Here is a 20,544-nt window from a genome sequence, read left to right as displayed (position 1 = left end):
ACTTTTCAGGAAGTGCTCCATTTGTAGATTGACTGAACTGATTTTAAAACTGTATCCAAAAATCCTGTGATTTTTAACCATCTTTTCTTAACCATTCCAGTAGTGGTAATTTTTGGTGAGATTGGTCAACATACAAAGTGTGCCCATTGTGTCGTGGGACATTTCAGATCTCGCCCCGCCCCTTTCCTTCCTGCCATAGTCTTCCTGTGCCCCACCAGAAGTGTCTCATGGATGTTGGGAGCGAAACCAGTGGCATTCAGTATCATTGGGGAAGGTAGAAACTGCAGCTGGGGATGGTAATCTGTACGTATGTGCGTTACGTGGATCCCAGCAACTCTTCTTGCGGTTTCAGCAAATGACAACGTTCTACAGAACTTATAGAAACTGGGTATCCTAATACACAAGCATATCTGACTACTTTGTTCTCATATTCTAAGTGCACTTCTAGCAATTTTAATAATTTTAGAACTTTGAAACTATCTTGTTCTGGCTTTGGAAATAAATGTAGTATATTTAAATTAATGATGATTCAGTCTCATTTGTCAAGGACCTGAATGCCAGATGCCAATGTTCTGTATGACATTCTTCTTCAACGCTTTTCAGTTGAAGTGTCTGAAGTTGGTGTTGGTGTGGTTTGTTTGTCTCTCATGCAAATAAAGGAACTAACCATGTCAGCAAGACTGTGGTCAGTTTCGTACTTCCCTTTAGTGTACGCGCTCCTGCCTCATGAAGCCTGGTATACAGTTGAGATTCAGAGACTGTTATGTCTGGGCTGTTTTTCAGGTAGGTTGGAGGATTCTGTGAGAACTGGGAATTCCATCCCCAAGTTGCTGCATCCCAGTTCACCTGTTGAACAGGTTGGTAGGGGAAACTGCTTGAAATGCAACTATCTGAATAGGATGGGTTAGGAGAAACAGTGCACCACATGGAAAGGTGTTTGTATGTGTGTGTCACTTAATATGCTCCACAGGAGAGCTGTGATGTTAAAGCATCCTTAAGGTTTGGGTTGACAACTCCAGGTTGGGACATTCCTGGAGATTTGGGAGGTGGAGCCAAGGGAGGGGAGGATGCCATAGAGTCCACCCTCCAAAACAGCCATTTTCTCCAGGGGAACTGATCTCTGTAGACTGGAGATCAGTTATAATTCTGGGAGTTCTCCAGTTTCCACCTGGAATTTGGCAACCTTGCTTAAGTTCCTCAGTGGAAGACCAGGCCTCAAAATTACATAGCAAACAAGATGAATTCAATGTCTGATTCGCTGCTGAAGCCTTTAAATAAATTAGAGCTTCAAGTGGATTCAGGAGTTACTGTCTCAAGATAACCATTTGTGTAAACAGAACTGTAGGGAGACTTCCTAACAGAGAGGCTGAAATATCCCTGTGGACAGTAGTGCAAATGTTTCTTATTCCTTAGGCTACAGTTTTCTGCTCCCCCACCGGTATTGTTTCCAGTCAGTGTTTCCCATGCTCTTCCTCCATGACCACAGCATCTGAGAGTCTGGCATGCGCTGTTACTAGGGGTGTGAATTTGGAACTACCTAAGCTGAAAATCTACCCGAAAAATACTTTACTGGTATTTTTTGGGTAGATTTCAGCATCCCAAATGTATCTGGGTTTTCTCAGGAAAACTGGGGGGAAATCCCAAAAAAATCCCAAATATATTTGAGTTTACCAGGTAGATCTGAAAACAGTGGAGAGGTGGGAGCAGCTGTTTGTTGGGGTTCTACTGCAATCCCTTTAAAGTTTAAACTGGGCTGCAGAAGGAGCCAGTCCCAGGATCTGCTGTGCCTCTGAAAGCAGATTGCTCCCCGCAAAGGCTTTGCGCTGGCTTCTCCTGCAGCCTGGTTGAAATTGTACTGCAAGAGAAGCGAGCACAGCCGGGATCGGCTGTGCCTGCAGGGAGCAGATTGCTCCCTGCCGGCTCAGCTTTCTGCTAGCCCCAGGATTTTTTTAAAATTAGTCTTTTTCTTCTCAGGTCTATTGGACCTGGAAAAATTCAGGATTTTCGAAAAATCCCGGATCCAAGTATCGTACCGGGTCCAAAAAGTACCAACTGAAAAAAATATTGCACGTCCCTAGCTGTTACATAAACTCTGCTTAGCTGATGTTCAATGCCACAGAGAACAGGCTATTCCTCTGTAAAGTCTGGGGCTGATCTAGCGCTAATTGCTCTTCTTGTTAACAGCCGCTCCTTTGTAGCTCTCCCCCTCCTGTTTCCACTGCAGAAAGGAAGCAATTGTCTTCCTCACGAGGCCTGTGCACCACAGTGGGGAAAAACCCAGTTGGCTCTTTTCCCAGAGAGGCAGGGCAGACCTACTGAGATTAGATTGTACTACTTCAATATGGATGTAATGCCGTTTGTAATGATTGCTCTTGGGGAAAACATCCAAGAACAGTTGTTACAATTAGTACACCAAAGGCTGGGTTTTTTGAACCACTATTTAAGCTGTGAAATTTGTGAACTTCTTTGGGTCTGCAACTATAATTGTAAATGTTACACTGATCTTGTTCTAAGTTTTATTTCTGTTTTTTTTAAATTCCACTCTTCATCATTGTCTGCAAAATGGCAAGCAACCAAGATGATAAATGCAAAAGTTAGAAGTATAATCTAAAAATACCGATATAATTTTAACAGATAGGAGGGATCATCTACCCAGTTCTCCCTCTTAGGCCTGGCAAGGTGGAAGCAGATTCAGAGCCTTCCTATAAAGACCAATGGGGATACTCTAATGCAGGGGTCATTTCGTAGAAAAAGAGCTGCAGGAGCTCATTAGCATAACTTATTAGCATATGCCACACCCCCTGACATCACCGGAAGTGTGCACCAGCCCCTCTGACAGGCAGAAGCACCTGGGATCCATTCTTTCCCCCCTCTCCCTTCCCTTCACCTCCAAGTCGGGCGAAGGAAAAGGGGAGGGGGAGGATCTCAGGCGCTTCTGCCTGACAGAGGTGCTGGCGTACCCACAGCCAGCCTGGGTGAATTATAGAATCATAGACTCATAGAGTGGGAAGGGACCTCTAGGGTCATCTAGTCCAACCCCCTGCACAATGCAGAAAATTCACCAATACCCCCCACACACCCCAGTGACCCCTGTTCCATGCCCAGAATATGATTTTAAAAAAAAACCTCCAGGATCACTGGGGGCCAAACTGGCCTGGAGAAAAATTGCTTCCTGGTCCCAAAGTGGCAATCAGCATTTCCCTGGGCGTGTAAGAAAGGGCCACAAGAACTAAGCACTGATGCAACCCTTCCTGCTCTACCTCTCATGATTTGCCTAAGTTCACACAATCAGCATTATGATCCTTTTAAAGTTGAAAGCATGATATAAATGCAAAGGACTATTTGTAAGATTATCTGTAAGACACAAGACCAGGACGCATCTCACTTCTGGCAATCACTTGGAGAGACCCTATCACTCAGCTTCCATTGCCCCACACACACCCCACACTGGAAAAAGAACATGATATCAGGCCATTTTGCCCCCCCCCACGGTTGCCCAACTGATGGCTGGTGGGAGCAGGGGGCGGGACTTATGTGTCTGCCCCCTGGGCTCCTGACTGGCGGAGCGGTGCTCCGGTGCGCTCCGGCAGGAACCGAGGCCTGCTCTAATGCATCTCCTTATTCAGATTTGACTATTTCCCTGTTCTTGGAAATATCATGTTCTCTATTTCCTGATGTGGATGACATCCCCCCCCCAAAGGAATACCAGATGGTGATGAATGCCAGATAATGTGAATTTTTAGGATGTTCTTTGTGGTCATAAACACATGCATCTGACTACTTGAATACCATACCCATGTTTTGGGGGCTGTCATGACCCCCTTCAGCCAGTTCAGTGAATCTGACTCAGAATCCTCAGGGGACGAGCCTGAGGAGCTGAGGTCAGTGGCTGAGTGGGACCAGGGAGGACCCAGCACTGTAGAAGCACCTGCCAAGGATGTACCAGAGGGAATTGGATAAACATATGGAGCAGAGATCCATCAGTGGCTATTAGCCACAAGGTATAGATAGGAACTCTCGGTCTGGGGCAAGTGATGCTCTGTATTCTTGGTGCTTGGGGGGGGCAACAGTGGGAGGGCTTCTAGTGTCCTGGCCCCACTGATAGACCTCCTGATGGCACGTAGTATTTTTGGTCACTGTGTGACAGAGTGTTGGACTGGATGGGCGATTGGCCTGATCCAATATTGGCTTCTCTTACGCTCTCTTATGTTCACACTAGGCCTCTGCTGGGCAGGACTCAAACTATTTGTACAACAGTGGCTATTAGCCACAAGGTATAGATAGGAACTCTGGGGCAAGTGATGCTCTTTATTCTTGGTATGGATGGTACATAATGATTTATCGTGTATGTGTGGGGGAGCCACAGTGAGCCTGACAGTTTTGCTATTGGTGGTGGTGGAGAGGAGCTGCAGCAGTCCCAGCAACGTTGCCATTAGTGAGAGGGGCAGAAAACTGAGAGGGGAGAGAGACCCCCCCCCCCCCGTGAGTACTGCAGATCCCCACTTGTTTCCAGAATTTTCAAATTGTTGGTTTTCTTGACATGTGCTTTTTTAGAAAATTTATTCTGGAATTCCAGCTCAGTGGAGGAAGCAGGAGGTCTGTGTACACATGTCCTATTTGTATGTATGAAGCTGTTTCTGCAATTGAAATTCATGGAGACGTACTTGAGTGTAAGAGTCTGAATGGACTTTGGAGCTCCTGGTCTGTATCCAGAAGGGAACACTGTTTCCATAAGGGATTGCTCATAGCTGAAGTATAGGTGTGGAGGGGGTACAGTCCGTATCCCTTTTTTAAAAGAAACCCTTACCTAGCCTCATGCTCTGATATATAAACAACTTTAAAACATTTACATTCCCTTTTTAAATCTTATTTTATTTTGTTCAGGATACATCAAGAAGCATCCCTATTTTGGAGCTGTTATAGGACGGGTCGCAAATAGAATTGCCCAAGGGAAATTTGTGGTGGAAGGAAAGGAGTATCACTTGGCCATCAACAATGGACCCAACAGCTTGCATGGTGGAATAAAAGGATTTGACAAGGTAGATGTGCTCATGATCAAACTGACAGACAGCAATATACTAAAACAGAGGGTTGGATCTTTTGTCTCACCAATGATAGAGGAAGGCTCTGTCTTCAGCAGAATGGAATAAAACAATTGGCTCAAACTCAAGGTCTGTCTGTACAAGTTAGCCTTTTATATTACTTGTTTTATTTATAGATTCACGCATATGCTCACTCAGATTCTACTTATTTTAAAAGGCTACCACACCTGATTTCTAGATGGTTTACAATAAAGCAGACAAAATCATCTGAATATTTCATCCAAAATATTCCCCAAATATAAAATCACACAGTAGTAAAAGCCACATACTTAGCATTTATTTAAAGGCCTACCTAAGGAAAAATGTTTTGCACTGCTTACAAAATATCTGCAGGGATAGATTGGAACGTGTGCCTGTAATAACAGATCCCATGGGAATGATGCCAACGCAGAGAAAGCTTTGCTGAGAAGGGACTCTGAGTAGGGGCCACCTTAGATCTTTAAAATGGGTGGGATCATAATGGGAAGCAGAGAGGCATTCCCAAAAGTATGCAGACCTAAGCAAGTTATAGCATATTTAAGTACAGAACAGTATAGAACAGCCAACTTATCCTACTAGAAATGCAGTTACAGAGAAACATCAAACTCGGCATGGAAGTACCTGTGGTGGGCCACTCTGAAACTAATTTTTTAAAAGTGTATCCTTTAAACTTCCTGTCCTCTAAGCTTCCTGTGATAAGACCAAACCTATTTAACCTGAGTTCTAAGGCAACTGTGAAGATGGACAGGAAATGCTTCGAAATGAACTGAATATCTTGGCTGGCTTTTTATAGAACTTGTAAGCTGGTCGACATAACAGACAATACAGTTTCTGTGCATACTCATCTGATCATATCTCTGTGTAGTGTGACCAGGATCCAACTTTCAATTCTTCTAATATTAATTTGTCTGCCTCATTGAGTTCTGGTCTATTCAAAGCATCCATACTCATCAAACTGTGGCACTATTTTTACGTTAAAATTAGTTCCCCAATACAATTACACTGTTTAACACATAACTGTAATTAATTGTCTAATAGCATGATTAAGATATTAATTTTATTAACTAATTAAAATAGATATTTCCAGGGCTTTTTTGTAGAAAAAGCCCAGCAGGAACTCATTAGCATAATAGGCCACACCCAACAGCAGAGACTCATTAGCATATTAGGCCACACCCCTGACAGCACAGCTCATTAGCACATTAGGCCGCATTCCCATGTTACCAGAAGTGTGCTCATCCAGCCACACCCACCTTTTGTTTCTTATTCTGTTTACCTTGTTTGTTGTCAAAACCCAGGGCTTTTTTGTAGCAGGAACTCCTTTGTATTTTAGGCCACATACCCCTATTGTAGCCAATCCTAATGAGTTCCTGATGTTGGGTGTGGCCTATTATGCTAATGAGTTCCTGCTGGGCGTGGCCAACTTGGAAGCCAGCCGGAACTCCGTTCCTGTGCGTTCCTGCCCAAAAATAGCCCTGGATATTTCTTTAAAAGCTGAAATATGTTTGATAGCAGTTTAATAATTGATCTTTAGGTGGATGAGTACATGAAAACTTCAGTCATTCTAGCTTACACAAAGAATCGGAATTTATGAGATACTTTGAAGTGTTTTCAGACCTATGCTTCTGAGAGTACCAAGCTGCCCAGGTTTTACCAATCAGGATTACAACCCAACAATATCTATTTATTTATAAAATTTATGTGCAGGGCTTTTTTTTTCTTTTCAAGATGGAAATTAAGTTTTCAATCTGTATAGTGAAAACTCATGAACCTTTAAACATTTTAAAGAGAATGTTGTCGAAGAGGTTCCGGAACTCCGTTCCAGCATGTTCCCTCAGAAAAAAAGCCCTGTAGTATGTGCCATCTCTCCAGAGACCTGTTCAAAGCAGCCCACAAAGCAAAAACTATGCAATAAAATTATTAAAATGTAAAAATAGTCAACATTAAAGCAAACCAGGAGCATAAAAATAATAAGATGAACCATCAGAAGCCCAAAATGCTGTTAATAAAACAGTCTTCAGTGTAAAAGCAAAAAATAAAAAATGGTGATGGTGATGGAACTTCTTGGTTAATGTGGCAAGAATAAATATTTTGGGCTGGCACCTAAAGTATAGTAAAGTAGGCACCAGGCCAGCCTGGGGGGTGGGAGAGATATTCCATAGGCTTGGTACCACCACTGAAATGGCCCCATCTCTGGTTGCTAATCTTGTAATGTGCTTACTGAGTGACTGATACTATAATCAGAGGTCATTTCGGGGGGGATCGTGGGGGATCGCAGTTCCCCCGGGTGAGGTATGGGGGCGGGGCACATGACGAAGCCCCGCCCCCTGCTTCCGGCCGCCCCGCTTCTGGCCCTCATTTAGCCAGGAGGAGGCAGGAGAAGAGGGAGGGTAAGTTGCTTCCTCCCTGCCTCTCCCCACCCCTGCCTGTCTGGGGCCAGGGAGGGCCTTCGCGGGGCTTCCTTGCACTCCCGCTGGTCTTGCAGGTCCACCGCCGGGCCCCTCATGGGGCTCGGCAGTGGAGCTGCAAGGCCGGCGGCGGCCGGGACCGTTGGGGGCGGGGTGTGTGGCCTTATGACACACTTCTGGAGATGTCAGGGGGTGTGGCCTTATGACACACTTCCAGTGATGTCAGGGGTGTGGCATATGCTAATGAGTTATGCTAATGAGTTCCCCTAGCTCTTTTTCTACGAAACAACCCCTGACTATAATATTTTGTATTTTGCTTTCTCATTGACTGAAAAGTTGTTGTTTTTTATCATTCTTGTAATCTGCCTTGAATCCCTGTGAGTAAGGCAGTCTATAAATGAAAATAAATAATAAAGAAGATGATGAATAACATAAAAATAGATGCCTGACCTCTGCAGGTGGGGGGGGGGGTCCACAGGGAACAGGGTTTGGGAGGCAGATCTTAACTGGTGGGTTGAACAGTAAAGGAGAAGGTGGTCCTTCAAGCACTCTGACCTCAAGCCCTTAAGAGCCTTAAAGGTAAGAAGAACTTGAACCGTGCCTGATAATGGGTTTAAATCACGGGGCCTTTGGTGATCAGTTAAAACTAATCTGCTGAAGAATTGCCTTTTTCTGTGAGTGTATTGGCTTGTACCATGGCCTGTTTCACAGAGTTCCAGTATAAAATACTGTGTGTGGTTCAGTATCGTATATGCATCACTTATGTCTTACACGTACTGTCTGCAGGACCGTCTCTCCCAATATGGACCTCTCCTGGTGTTCCCTGGCCTGAAAGACATCTGCTTAACCTCAACCAGAGCCTGGGCTTTTTCAGCCCTGGCATTGGCCTGGTGGAATACTCTCCCAAGTGAGATCAGGGCCCTGAGGGACTTAATACAGTTCCGCAGGGCTTGTAAAACAGAGATGTTCCACCAGGCGGCGGAATTGCGGTGGCAGAATTCCATCTGCATTGGCCTCCCCTGCCCTACTCTTCCCTGCTCTACTTTATACTATTCTGGCCCGTTTTTTCTTTTTTCTTTTTCTTTTTGTTCTTTTCTGTGTGTGTGCATGCGCATGTGTATGCACCCGGACGTCATGGCGACCTCTGGTGACTGACCCCTACTGGGGGCCTGAAGGATATTCAGAGAGGTGGCTGAGTAAAGCCTGCCCCTGCCTCCTGCTGGTGTTCCAAGGAGGTCTCCCATCCAAGTACTTGCCAGAGTCAGCCCTGCTTAGCTTCCAAGATCTGGTGAGATCAGACTTTCCTGAATTGTCCAAGTCAGGGCCTGGCCCGTTTTTTCTTGGCTACCCACTTTAAAAATAATAATAATAAAAAAAAATCTGTGGGTGCATGCTTCAGGATCGTCATATAATGGTGTAGTTGTCTGATATTATATTGGTTTTTAACGACTGTTTTAGATGGGTGTGTGTGTGTATATATATATATATATATATACAGGGCTATTTTTGGGCAGGAACGCACAGGAACAGAATTCCGGCTGGCTTCAGAGTTGGCCATGCCCACTTCAGAGTTGGCCATGCCCATGCACTACAGCCAAAACCTCTGCGTGCATGGCTACAGAGGGAAGGCCTGGAGAGTGCCCGGGCATGCCAAAGGTGCTTTCCCTTCCCTTCTGTCAGGGGTGCGGCCTAATATGCTAATGAGTTTCTGCTGTTGGGTGTGGCCTATTATGCTAATGAGTTCCTGCTGGGCTTTTTCTACAAAAAAAGCCATATATATATATATATATATATTTATCTTATTTATCTTATTGTTTTTGTTACAATTTATCTTATTGTATTTATCTTATTGTTTCATTGTCTGTTTTAACCGGCCCTGAGCCTGCTGTGCAGGGAGGGTGGGCTAGAAATCAAATAATAAATAAATACTGTGGAAAAAGATTTCCTTCTATTTTGTGGAACTGCAGGTTACCCAACCATCTCTCAAAAAGCATTGCAGCCACAGTATATATTTTTATATTTGTGACAGGCACAAACCATTCTGCCACATTTTAAAATCTAGGATTTGAAATTTTAGGCAGAGGAAAGTAGTATTGTGGCAGGTGAGTTTCCCGTGGCCCAACAATAAAGAGAAAAACTACACAGCCCCAGCCTGCATGAATCTTTGCCCATTTGGTCCCTTTGCTGTTACAGGTTTTAATTTGTAGTGGCTGCTGGGAGTAGATTTTTGTAGTGGCTGCTGGGAGTAGGTTATCTCAGCTGTCTCCTTTAATAACCTCCCAGCATCTCTGTGGCAACCATTTGAATGCTGGCCTTTCTAATAAACAGAAACGTGCCAACTACTCATGCTTCCGTATGCCTCTGCTTTCCCAGTCTTGGCCACAGTCCTTGGGGAAACTGTGGAGGGTAATGAAGAAAGTGAACATTCAGGGATTGCTCTGGGTACAATCCTAGTAGCAATAAGAAGTTTGCTTAGGGCTTGCATCTGCTTCAGCCCTTGTTATACAAAGTTTTAGATGAGACTGAAAATGTTAATGTAGTTTCACAAGAGTTTGTTTAACTTGTGCAAACCACTATTGTTTTCTAGTCCATACTGGCTTGCAGGGCTTTTTTTGTAGAAAAAGCCCAGCAGGAACCCATTAGCATAATAGGCCACACCCCTGACAGCACAGCTAATTCACATATTAGGCCACACCCCCGTGTTGCCAGACGTGTGGTCACCCAGCCACACCCACCTTTTGCTTCTTATTCTCTTTACCTTGTTTGTTGACAAAACCCAGGGCTTTTTTTTTGAAGCAGGAACTCCTTTGCATGTTAGGCCACACCCCCCCAATTGTAGCCAATCCTAATGGGTTTCTGCTGTTGGGTGTGGCCTATTATGCTACTGAGTTCCTGCTGGGCGTGGCCAACTTGGGAGCCAGCAGGAACTCCGTTCCTGTGTGTTCCTGCCCAAAAATAGCCCTGCTGGCTTGTATCTTCTGAACTGCAAGCACAATGGGGCTTGTGAATGTGGATCTCTCCCACTTCCCTGGGCAGCCCCCCAAACTTCTGAAAAGTTGGTACTAGGAGTTGTGGAAAACTCTTGGACAGAACATTGTAAGGCATTTGGGGCTGCAGTGATGGGAGGGGCATTGGGAGACATTACTTCTCTTTACTGTTCCATTGGCAGAGTTTCTTTTGATGCAAGAGGCTTGACTGACACAAGAGGGTAGAGGGGACCCTGTGGCCCAAATCCCCCTTCTTCACTTCAGCTTCTTGTATTCCGTCGCATTTTATGCACAAGGCTTTCTGGCTCCCAAAAGTCATTTCGGGGAGACTTCAGGGGGCTGCTGGGAGAATGAGAGAACAGTACAGCCCAGTGTTGCAGAGAAAAGCCTCCCTTCTCAGTAGCATTTAAAGCCCCAGATAGCTGTGATTATAATACATGAGTGTTTGGGCATAATGTGTACTCATAGGTATGGCAAGTCCATGGGGGAGATGAGGAGAAAATTTTTAATAAGCTTGTTAACAAAAATGTATTGCAGGCTGTCTGGGCCCCTGAAGTGCTGTCAGATGGTGTACGTTTTTTCAGAGTAAGCCCAGATGGTGAGGAGGGATATCCTGGAGAGCTGAAAGTGTGGGTAACGTATACTCTGAACAGTGGGGAGCTAACGATAAATTACAGAGCTCAAAGCAGTAAGACGACACCAGTCAATCTGACAAACCATGCCTACTTCAATCTTGCTGGTCAGGTAAGAGAATTCTTTTTAGCTTTTCTAACTACAACATGCTGCCAGGACAACTTGACCACTGGAATTTATACTTCATTGCTGTATTTCCTTCATCCACTAACACACTTTTTCTTGTCGTGATTTTTTTCTTGACTGTTGTAGCCTCTTCATTGCTGCCATAGCAGACCGTTTTTATTTAAATAAGGGACTTTGGCTACATCTCATGATCCTAAAGGGTAGAGAGTAGGTCTTCCCTAAGTGTGCCAAGCCCAGGCCATTTAGAGATCTAAAAAGAGTAGTCAGGAAGCAAACTAGTAGCACAAATGAACCAAGATTGGAGGAATCTGCTTCATTCTTGTCAACATTTAGGTCATTGTATTCATTCTGTCACATATTTATTCTGCCTTTCCTCTGAGGACCTCAAGGTAGTGTACAAAGGTCTTGTCCTCTTTCCATTTTATTCTCACAACAACCCTGTGAGGTTGGTTAAACTGTGGGAGAAACTGAGTGGCCCCAAGGTTATTCAGTGAACATCATGGCTGTGGATTTGGACTCAGTCTTAGTCCAACACTGTAACCACTGGGCTACATTGGATCTCATCTTGCACTAATTGAAGGTTCCGAATTGTCTCCAAGGTCAGCCCCACATTGAAGGTGTTGCAGTGATCCAGTTGGGAGATTAGCAGAGCGTGTGTGATGATGGCAAGGTCCATTTTTAAAAAGGGCATTCTGAATATAGCTTGTGGAGTTCAGGTTCAGAGAGCTAGTGTGGGAAAATGGTTAGAGTGTCAAACTAGGTTCTGGGGGGGCCTAGGTTTGGATTGCTGCTCTCCTGTGGAAGCTCGCTGAATAAGTTTGGGGTAGTCACTCACAGGGCAATCCCAAAAATATTGTCCTGGGAGTAAGCCCAACTGAGTAGACTTCAGTTAGATTCCGAGTAGACCTGGCTGAGCTCTGAGAAGGAGCAGGAAATAGAGCTGCTAGAGGGGTGAGTGTTTTTTAATTACTTTCAGCTGAGGTGATTTAGCGGTGAGGGTACTGTGTGGGGGGACTGTGCTTGGGAGTGTGTGGGTGAGTTGTGAGTTGTTGCAGAGTCCTGGCTGCTTGAGATAGGGTGTGAAAGGGTCATTGTTTGACTGTAATTGAGTGCCTGGGTGAATTTGAATAGCTGCTGGCCATACCCTCTGCTGGGGGAAGCTTCTATTTAAGGCAGGGCTCTTGGTCTAGGTACTCTGTAAGTAGCACACGAAGAGCCAGAAAGCCAGGGCCCTAGTTTCCTTGGGTTCCCAGTGAGGTAAGTAGACTTCTGCAAGGAGAACCACATAAATACAAAGGGTTTTAAAAGGGGGATTATATGTAATTGTTATTTGAAAAGCAATTATGAAGCCAGAATGCCAGCAGGGGGTCGGGGGCTATCCAGTGCTTTGCATGGAGCATCACATGTATGACTATCTGCCCACTGAACAGAAGTCTTGGGTGTGTGCCCGGTGCAAGGAGCTCCTAGTTCTCAGGGAACGAGTTTGCTCCCTTGAGGCCAAGGTGGCAGACCTGAAGAAGCAGAGACAGTCAGTTAGGCACATGGAGAAGACTCTCGGGGACTTGTTAGATATGTCCCACTGCACTTAAAATCAAAAAGGTGGCAGAGCAGCTTTTAAACTGAATATTGGGGGAAAGCCGACAGGAGATGAAAAGTCTCTGGTTCGGGTTGGCTCATCTGAGAGAGGTGAGGGGGTACCGGTTGCTTTTCTACAGGGAGGTGGATTGAAATTGTCCACAGAGGCCATGGCTGGTGACATGGACTGCCGGACAACGACTCGAGATAGCAAGAGGAAGGATGCAGGCTTAACTTGTAAGGGAAATTACAGCTGTTTCTATACAAATGCTAGAAGTGTCCGAGGTAAAATCGGGGAGTTGGAGTGCTTGGTGTCGGAGGGAAAAATAGACATTGTGGGTATTTCTGAAACTTGGTGGGATGAGGAAAATCAGTGGGACACAGTGATTCCCGGTTATATATTATATCGGAAGGATAGGGGGGGAAGGGTTGGAGGTGGGGTAGCTCTGTATGTCAGAGAGGGTATAAAGTCTAGAAAGATTGAGAGGCTAAGTGAATTGGATTCGCTTCTGGAAGTTCTATGGGTTGAAATAGGGGGGCCAAAAGGAAACTTAACACTGGGAGTTTGTTATCGCCCACCAGATCAAAAGATAGAGGAGGATTATAAAATGATGAATGCCTTAAAGATAGCAACTAGACAAAAACACTGTGTAATAATAGGTGATTTTAACTACCCACACATTGATTGGGTCAATATGTGTTCTAGTCGGGAAAAAGAGATTGAGTTTCTAGACACTCTAAATGACTGTGCTATGGAGCAGATGGTCACGGAACCTACCAGGGGAGAGGCGATCCTTGATTTGGTCCTAAGTAACACTCAAGACCTGGTGAGAGATGTAAAAGTGATTGCACCGCTTGGAAACAGTGATCATAATGTTGTTGAGTTCATCATTTGTACAAATAGAGAATTGGCCAAAAAGACTCACACAACCATTTTTAACTTTAAAAGGGGTAATTTCTCTGATATGAGGGGACACGTGGGGAGGAAACTGAAAGGAAAAGTAGAAAGGGTCAAAACAATTGGGGAAGCTTGGGATCTATTTAAAACTACGATCCTAGAAGCTCAAAAAATATATATTCCGCAGGTTAGGAAAGGCACAAACAGGTATAGGAAAAAGCCTGCATGGTTAACAAACAGAGTAATGGAGGCTGTAAAAAGTAAAAAGAATTCCTTTAAGCAGTGGAAAGCTAGTCACAGTGAGGCTGATAAAACGGAACACAGGCTATGGCAAATAAAATGCAAGTCTGAGGTCAGGCAGGCAAAAAGGGAATATGAGGAGCATATAGCAAAAAACGTAAAAACCAACAATAAAACTTTCTTCAAATACATTAGAAACAGGAAACCAGCCAGGGAGGCAGTGGGGCCCTTGGACGACCAAGGGGTAAAAGGAGTATTGAAGGATGATAGGGAAATGGCTGAGAAGCTAAATGCATTTTTTGCCTCCGTCTTCACTGTGGAAGATGAGAAGTGCTTGCCCACTCCAGAACCACTGATTTCAGGAGGGGTGTTGGAAGACCTGAGTCAGATTGAGGTGATGAGAGAGGAGGTCCTAAAACTGATAGACAACTTAAAAACTGAAAAATCACCAGGCCCAGATGGCATACATCCGAGAGTTCTGAAAGAACTCAAATGTGAACTTGTAGATCTCCTGACAAAGATATGTAATCTTTCCTTAAAATCTGCCTCCATTCCTGAGGATTGGAAGGTAGCTAATGTCACTCCCATCTTTAAAAAGGGTTCCAGAGGAGATCCGGGAAATTACAGGCCTGTCAGTCTGACGTCGATACCGGGTAAATTGGTGGAAACCATTATTAAGGAAAGAATTAGTAGGCACATAGATGAACAAAACCTATTGAGGCAGACTCAACATGGGTTCTGTAAGGGAAGATCTTGTCTCACTAACCTGTTAATGTTCTTTGAGGGGGTGAACAAACATGTGGACAAGGGGGATCCAATAGATATTATTTACCTTGACTTCCAGAAAGCTTTTGATAAAGTTCCTCATCAAAGGCTCCTAAGTAAGCTCAAAAATCATGGGATAGAAGGACAAGTCCTTTTATGGATCAAAAACTGGCTAGTTCATAGAAAACAGAGAGTGAGTGTAGGTGGGCAATTTTCTCAGTGGAGGGTGGTAAGCAGTGGGGTACCGCAGGGATCAGTACTTGGTCCACTGCTTTTTAACTTGTTCATTAATGATTTGGAGATGGGAGTAAGCAGTGAAGTGGCTAAATTTGCGGATGATACAAAGTTGTTCAGGGTGGTGAAAACCAGTGAGGATTGTGAGGCACTCCAAAGGGATCTGTCAAAGTTGGGCGAGTGGGCGTCAACATGGCAAATGGGGTTCAATGTGGCCAAGTGCAAGGTGATGCACATTGGAGCCAAAAATCCTAACTATAAATACACGTTGATGGGGTCTGAACTGGCAGAGACTGATCAAGAGAGAGATCTTGGAGTTGTAGTGGATAACTCACTGAAAATGTCGAGACAGTGTGTGACTGCAATAAAGAAGGCCAATGCTATGCTGGGGATTATTAGGAAGGGTATTGTAAACAGATCAGCCAATATCATAATGCCGCTATATAAATCAATGGTGCGACCTCATCTGGAATACTGTGTGCAATTCTGGTCACCACACCTTAAAAAGGATATTATAGCTTTGGAAAAAGTGCAGAAAAGGGCAACTCGAATGATAAAAGGGTTGGAACACTTTCCCTATGAGGAACGGTTAAGGCGCTTAGGGCTCTTTAGCTTGGAGAAATGACGACTGAGGGGTGACATGATTGAGGTTTATAAGATTATGCATGGGAAAGAGCAGGTAGAGAAAGAGGTACTTTTCTCCCTTTCTCACAATACAAGAACTCGTGGGCACTCCATGAAACTGCAGAGCGGTCGGGTTAGAACGGATAAAAGGAAGTACTTCTTCACCCAAAGAGTGATTAACACATGGAATTCACTGCCACAGGAAGTGGTGGCGGCTACAAGCATGGACGGCTTCAAAAGGGAATTAGATAAGCATATGGAGCAGAGGTCCATCAGTGGCTATGAGCCACAAGGTATAGATAGGAACTCTCAGGCTGGGGCATTTTTATTGTATTCTTCATTGTGTATGTTTAGATATATACATACACAAGGGGTGGACCCACGATACACGTGGGGTGAGGTTGGGGAGGGAGGCAGAGCTCCAAACGGAGCTCCAAAGTCAGAAGGCGGAGGAGGAAGACCTTGAGGCAAAAAAGTGAACGGGCGGCTCCTAAAAAGCTCCCCACTGAAGCGAGTCTCGATGAAGGCGCCTACTCTCCCCCGCTCCCCTGAGGCCACTACTTTCTCCTGCACCGGACTGGAACCGCACCTGATGGGGAAGATTCCACCTCCTTCACCCGCAATGCGCCACTCACTCACACACTCCACAGAGTCACTGTCGGAAGTGAACGCAAAAGAAACAACAGGAAGTGGCGACAACAGCCACGCATGTGCACATCGCCAAGGGAGGCTTTCCCGTGCGCCTGAATTCCAATCTCTGACAGAGAGGGAGGGAAGAAGTCGACTCATTGCGCATCCAGGAAGCGCGCATGCGCATTTCATGCAATCTCCCCTCATTCATCCAGTCTGGGCTCGTGTTCTGATACCCTCTCTAATTCCTCAAGGGAGGGTCGCTTATACATCCAGGTTACTCGGCTATCGCTGCCCAGGCGTGGGAACGAGGTGTTTCGAGGTTTTCGCGGGCTGCTTTCGCTAGCTTGAGTAAGTATGGTCCTCTTCGGCACCTGGCGTTGGTGTTGGCTCGCTCCTCTCAGACTGGATAAGGCTCCAGCAGCTCCTGTTCCCCCTGAGTCACCGCGTCGGGCGTTAAAGCCTCCGCGTTCAGAGGATTCTTTCCGTACTGCCGAGTCTCTGGGAAGCGCGGTTGGGCAGGCCCTTTGAGGTTTCCTTCCCCCCTTCCTGGCTCGCCGCTCACCTTCCAAGCAGCGGCGGGGGCAGCGGCGGTCGCAGAGTTTCGGGGGGATTTAAACATCCCCCCGAGGTTTTTTTCCACATTTAGGATTTTTGTGCACACCTGGGGACCACCCCACGTGTGGACAAAACTCCCCCTTCCCCCCAGGTGCCCCCAAGTGCACGGATTTAGCTATCCGCACACCAGGGGGCGACTTGGCTATTAGATATATAGATATGGAGCAGGAGTCCATCAGTGGCTATTAGCCACAAGGTATAAATAGGAACTCTCAGGCTGGGGCAAGTGATGCTCTGTATTCTTGGTGCTTGGGGGGGGCAACGGTGGGAGGGCTTCTAGTGTCCTGGCCCCCCTGGTGGGCCTCCTGATGGCACCTGGTATTTTTGGCCACTGTGTGAGAGAGTGTTGGACTAGATGGGCCATTGGCCTGATCCAACAGTGGCTTCTCTTATGTTCTTACCTGCTTAGGATTGCGCTGTCAGTCTCTCAGTCTAACCCACCTCACATGGTGGTTGTCATGAGGATAAAATGGAAGAAAGAGGGGAGAATGATGTTGTAAGTTGCTTTGTATCCCTGTTGGGGAGAACAGTATGTTTATAAATAAGTGAATTTATTTATTTATTTATTTATTAGATTTTATCCTGCCCTCCCGCTGAAGTGGCTCAGGGCGGCTGAATGAATTATTTCAGAAATTTCTGTACTGACTCTTCACAAAAATGTGCATGAGGCGGTTTACAGAACAATAAAATAAAAAGTAAGTAAAACAATTAAGAACATAGGAACATAAGAAGCCATGTCAGATCAGGCCAATGGCCCATTCAGTCCAACACTCTGTGTTACACAGTGGTCAAAACCTAGGTGCCATCAGGAGGTGCACCAGCGGGGCCAGAACTCCAGAAGCCCTCCCACTGTTGCTCCCCAAGCACCAGAAATACAGAGCATCACCACCCCAGAATTAGTGTTCCATCTAATAGCCACTAATGGACCTCTGTTCCAGGCAACTAAAATGGCAATAGCAAGAACTAAAAGCAAACAGTGATTTGTTGTTGGGTTTTTTTTTAGGTAAAACTAAAAAAATAAAAATCATCAAGGGGGACAAAGAAACCAAATTAACTTAACTAAAAGCCAGTTGAAATTAAAGACAAAAAACCCAAGTTGGCCTGACACTGAAAACTCTTAAAAGGGGGGAATTGCAAAGCTGGTGGGCAGCCACTAAAGAGGCCTTGTCCTCTGTGGTTACCCACCTCAGTTCCGAAGGCAGATTAACATGAAGAAGGACCTGAAAGTAATGCTGAGCACAGTATACAGGCAGGACTTTTGAGTAAAAAGGGGCTGCGGTAGCTTAGAGGTTAAGATGCTGAACTGCAGACCGGACGTTCAAGACCCTAGTGCCACGGTGATGGAGTGAGCTCCCGTCTCTGGCCCCAGCTCCTGCCAACCTAGCAGTTCGAAAGCAAGAAATTGCAAGTAGATAAATAGGTATCGCTTTGGTGGGAAAGTAACAGTATTCCGTGTGCCTCGGCATTTAGTCATGCCGGCCACATAACCGCGGAGAAGTCTTAGGACAGCGCTGGCTCTTCGGCTTGGAAACGGACATAAGCACCACCCCCTAGAGTCAGATTCGACTAGCTTTTGAGCAAGGGAAATCTTTACCCCTTTTTCGGGTAAAACCAGCATGTTGAATTGGAATTTGAAACTAAGGCTGCTGTCACACACACTAAATAATCCACTTTCAATGCACTTTCCAGATGGATTTTACTGTGTGAACTGGCAAAATCCAGTTGGAAAGTGCATTGAAAGTGGATTATTGTGTGTGATCACAGCCAAATAGGCAGCCAATGGAGATTATTAAGGAGAACGTGCTGTTGATGTGCTGCTGCTTTCTGTACTAATTTAGGCTTTTGAGGGCAATAACCTAGTAATCTAGATTACAGTAATCTAATTTGGAGAGGACATGATCAATATAGGCAGACTGCACTTCTTAAGGAAGCACTGCCACTGGCAAACCAGATTAAATGGTTTATAAGCGCTGTATACTAAAGTGCTATATCCTGTATTCTAAACACCCATCTGTAGAAAAAAGGTGTAATAGTAAATTGTAAACCTGCTCCTTCAGGAGAAATTTAAACTTGTTGCTCTGGAGATATGATTGTCTGTTTGGGTCTATGGTTTCATTTCCCAAACAGTCCCATGGTAGGGGATGGAGTTTTGAAGGTTATGCTGATGAGCCTTTGGTCCGATTCAGCAAAGCAATTCTTATGCGTACCCAAGAGGGAGATTAGAAAGAGAGACTGTGGAAGTGTAACTGATAACGAAGCTCAAGATAATGCATCCACCTGGACTGAATCGAGAGGGGGTTGGACTAGATGGCCTGTATGGCCCCTTCCAGCTCTGTGATTCCATGAGACCTGGGTTTCCTGTCTCATTACCAATGCTGATTTCTCCACGCCCACTACCTCTCTGCATATCATTACCTAATCCAGTCACACCTAATCCAATCACACCTGCTATTGCCATTTGCCTGCTAATATCATTTAGCATCTGAAATCACCCCACTTTCCAATATACAGGACAGATGGACTCACATTCTAGCTGTATCCGAAGAAGTGAGCAGTGACTCACAAAAGTTCATACCCTGCCACAAATCTTGTTAGTCTTTAAGGTGTTGCTGGATGGCTAGTTTTAAGAATTAGAAAAACCTATAATGCAGGAAGTTAAATGTCAATCACCCTACTGCTAACTGCCTGTTTCTTAAGAATTTTAAAATGAATCTTATTGCTGTTTTAAGCTCCTTTACCTTTTTTATTTACAGGGGTTCTTACTATTTATTAATTCTGTTGTGCTTTAAATGTTATTGCTCGCTTCGGCCATAAATAAAACTTTATTAAACTATACCACGAATCTTGTTCGTCTTTAAGGTGCGACTGGACTCTTACTCTTTTCTTACGTATACCTGGCATAACATTTTAATTTGAAAGCACAGTGGTATCCACAACTTCCAGTGGATAGCAGGAATCTAAAATTTTGTGGTTTTGGACTGTATGCTTTTCTTTTGGCATCTTTCAGGGGTCACCCAATATCTATGACCATAAATTTACTATAGAGGCAGACTCTTATCTACCTGTGGATGAAACTCAGATCCCTACAGGTTGGTGAATCTGAAAATTCATGCTTTTAAAGCTAAAGCTATATTCTCAGAAGCTGCTATGGTCAACACCGTAATTCTGGCCTCCATGGAGAGCACCCAAGTTCAAAACCGTGCATGGCTATGTGTACTAATTAGCTTTGAGCCTTTGTTTGCTTAGGCAAAAAGCAAAACAAAATAAACTATAAAATATAGGACTGTTTTTTGAAGCTGCATAAAGAAATTGTGCTACCTGTTTTTTACCTGTATTCCTGTGCTTTAAATTCAGGCCTGGAAAAATATTTCAGATTCTTATATGATAATGAAGTTTTAAGGAATCATCATTTAAGGCATCATCTTTTAGATGTTTGGAATTTCATTTCAAAGTCGTTGTGACAAACCTTTCTTCCTTTGTTGCCTCTCATCTGGCTCTTATGCACTAATATACAAGGCAGCAGGATCGTTGTTTGGAACATATTCTGGATACTATCTCAGTTTATGCTGAGTATTTTGAAAACAAACATAGTAGAAAACCTGAGACACGTGAAGCTGCCTTATATTGAGAACATTGGTCCTTGTAGCTGGTGTCTTCTCTGACTAGTAGCAGCTCTCCAGAGCTTAAGTTTGGGTAAAAGGTCGTTTCCAACACAACTGAGATCT

General features: G+C 44.7%; 1 protein-coding gene across 4 annotated transcripts in view; it reads left to right on the top strand.

Annotated features, from left to right (window-relative positions):
• GALM (galactose mutarotase (aldose 1-epimerase)) overlaps window positions 1-20,544 on the top strand; it is a 58,837-nt gene that overhangs the window by 29,152 nt on the left and 9,141 nt on the right. For all 4 annotated transcript variants that reach the window (XM_015418064.1, XM_015418061.1, XM_015418062.1 and 1 more), the window contains exons 3-5: window positions 4,885-5,039; window positions 11,014-11,220; window positions 19,827-19,908. In XM_015418064.1, the coding sequence (XP_015273550.1) occupies window positions 4,885-5,039; window positions 11,014-11,220; window positions 19,827-19,908 (444 nt within the window). The remainder of the gene's footprint in view (window positions 1-4,884; window positions 5,040-11,013; window positions 11,221-19,826; window positions 19,909-20,544) is intronic.

Source organism: Gekko japonicus, unplaced genomic scaffold (assembly GCF_001447785.1).
Source record: "Gekko japonicus isolate JY-2015 unplaced genomic scaffold, Gekko_japonicus_V1.1 scaffold1394, whole genome shotgun sequence".
Taxonomy (NCBI): Eukaryota; Metazoa; Chordata; class Lepidosauria; order Squamata; family Gekkonidae; genus Gekko; species Gekko japonicus.
The sequence above is the reverse complement of the archived record's forward strand: the minus strand, read 5'-3'. Positions and strand labels throughout refer to the sequence as shown.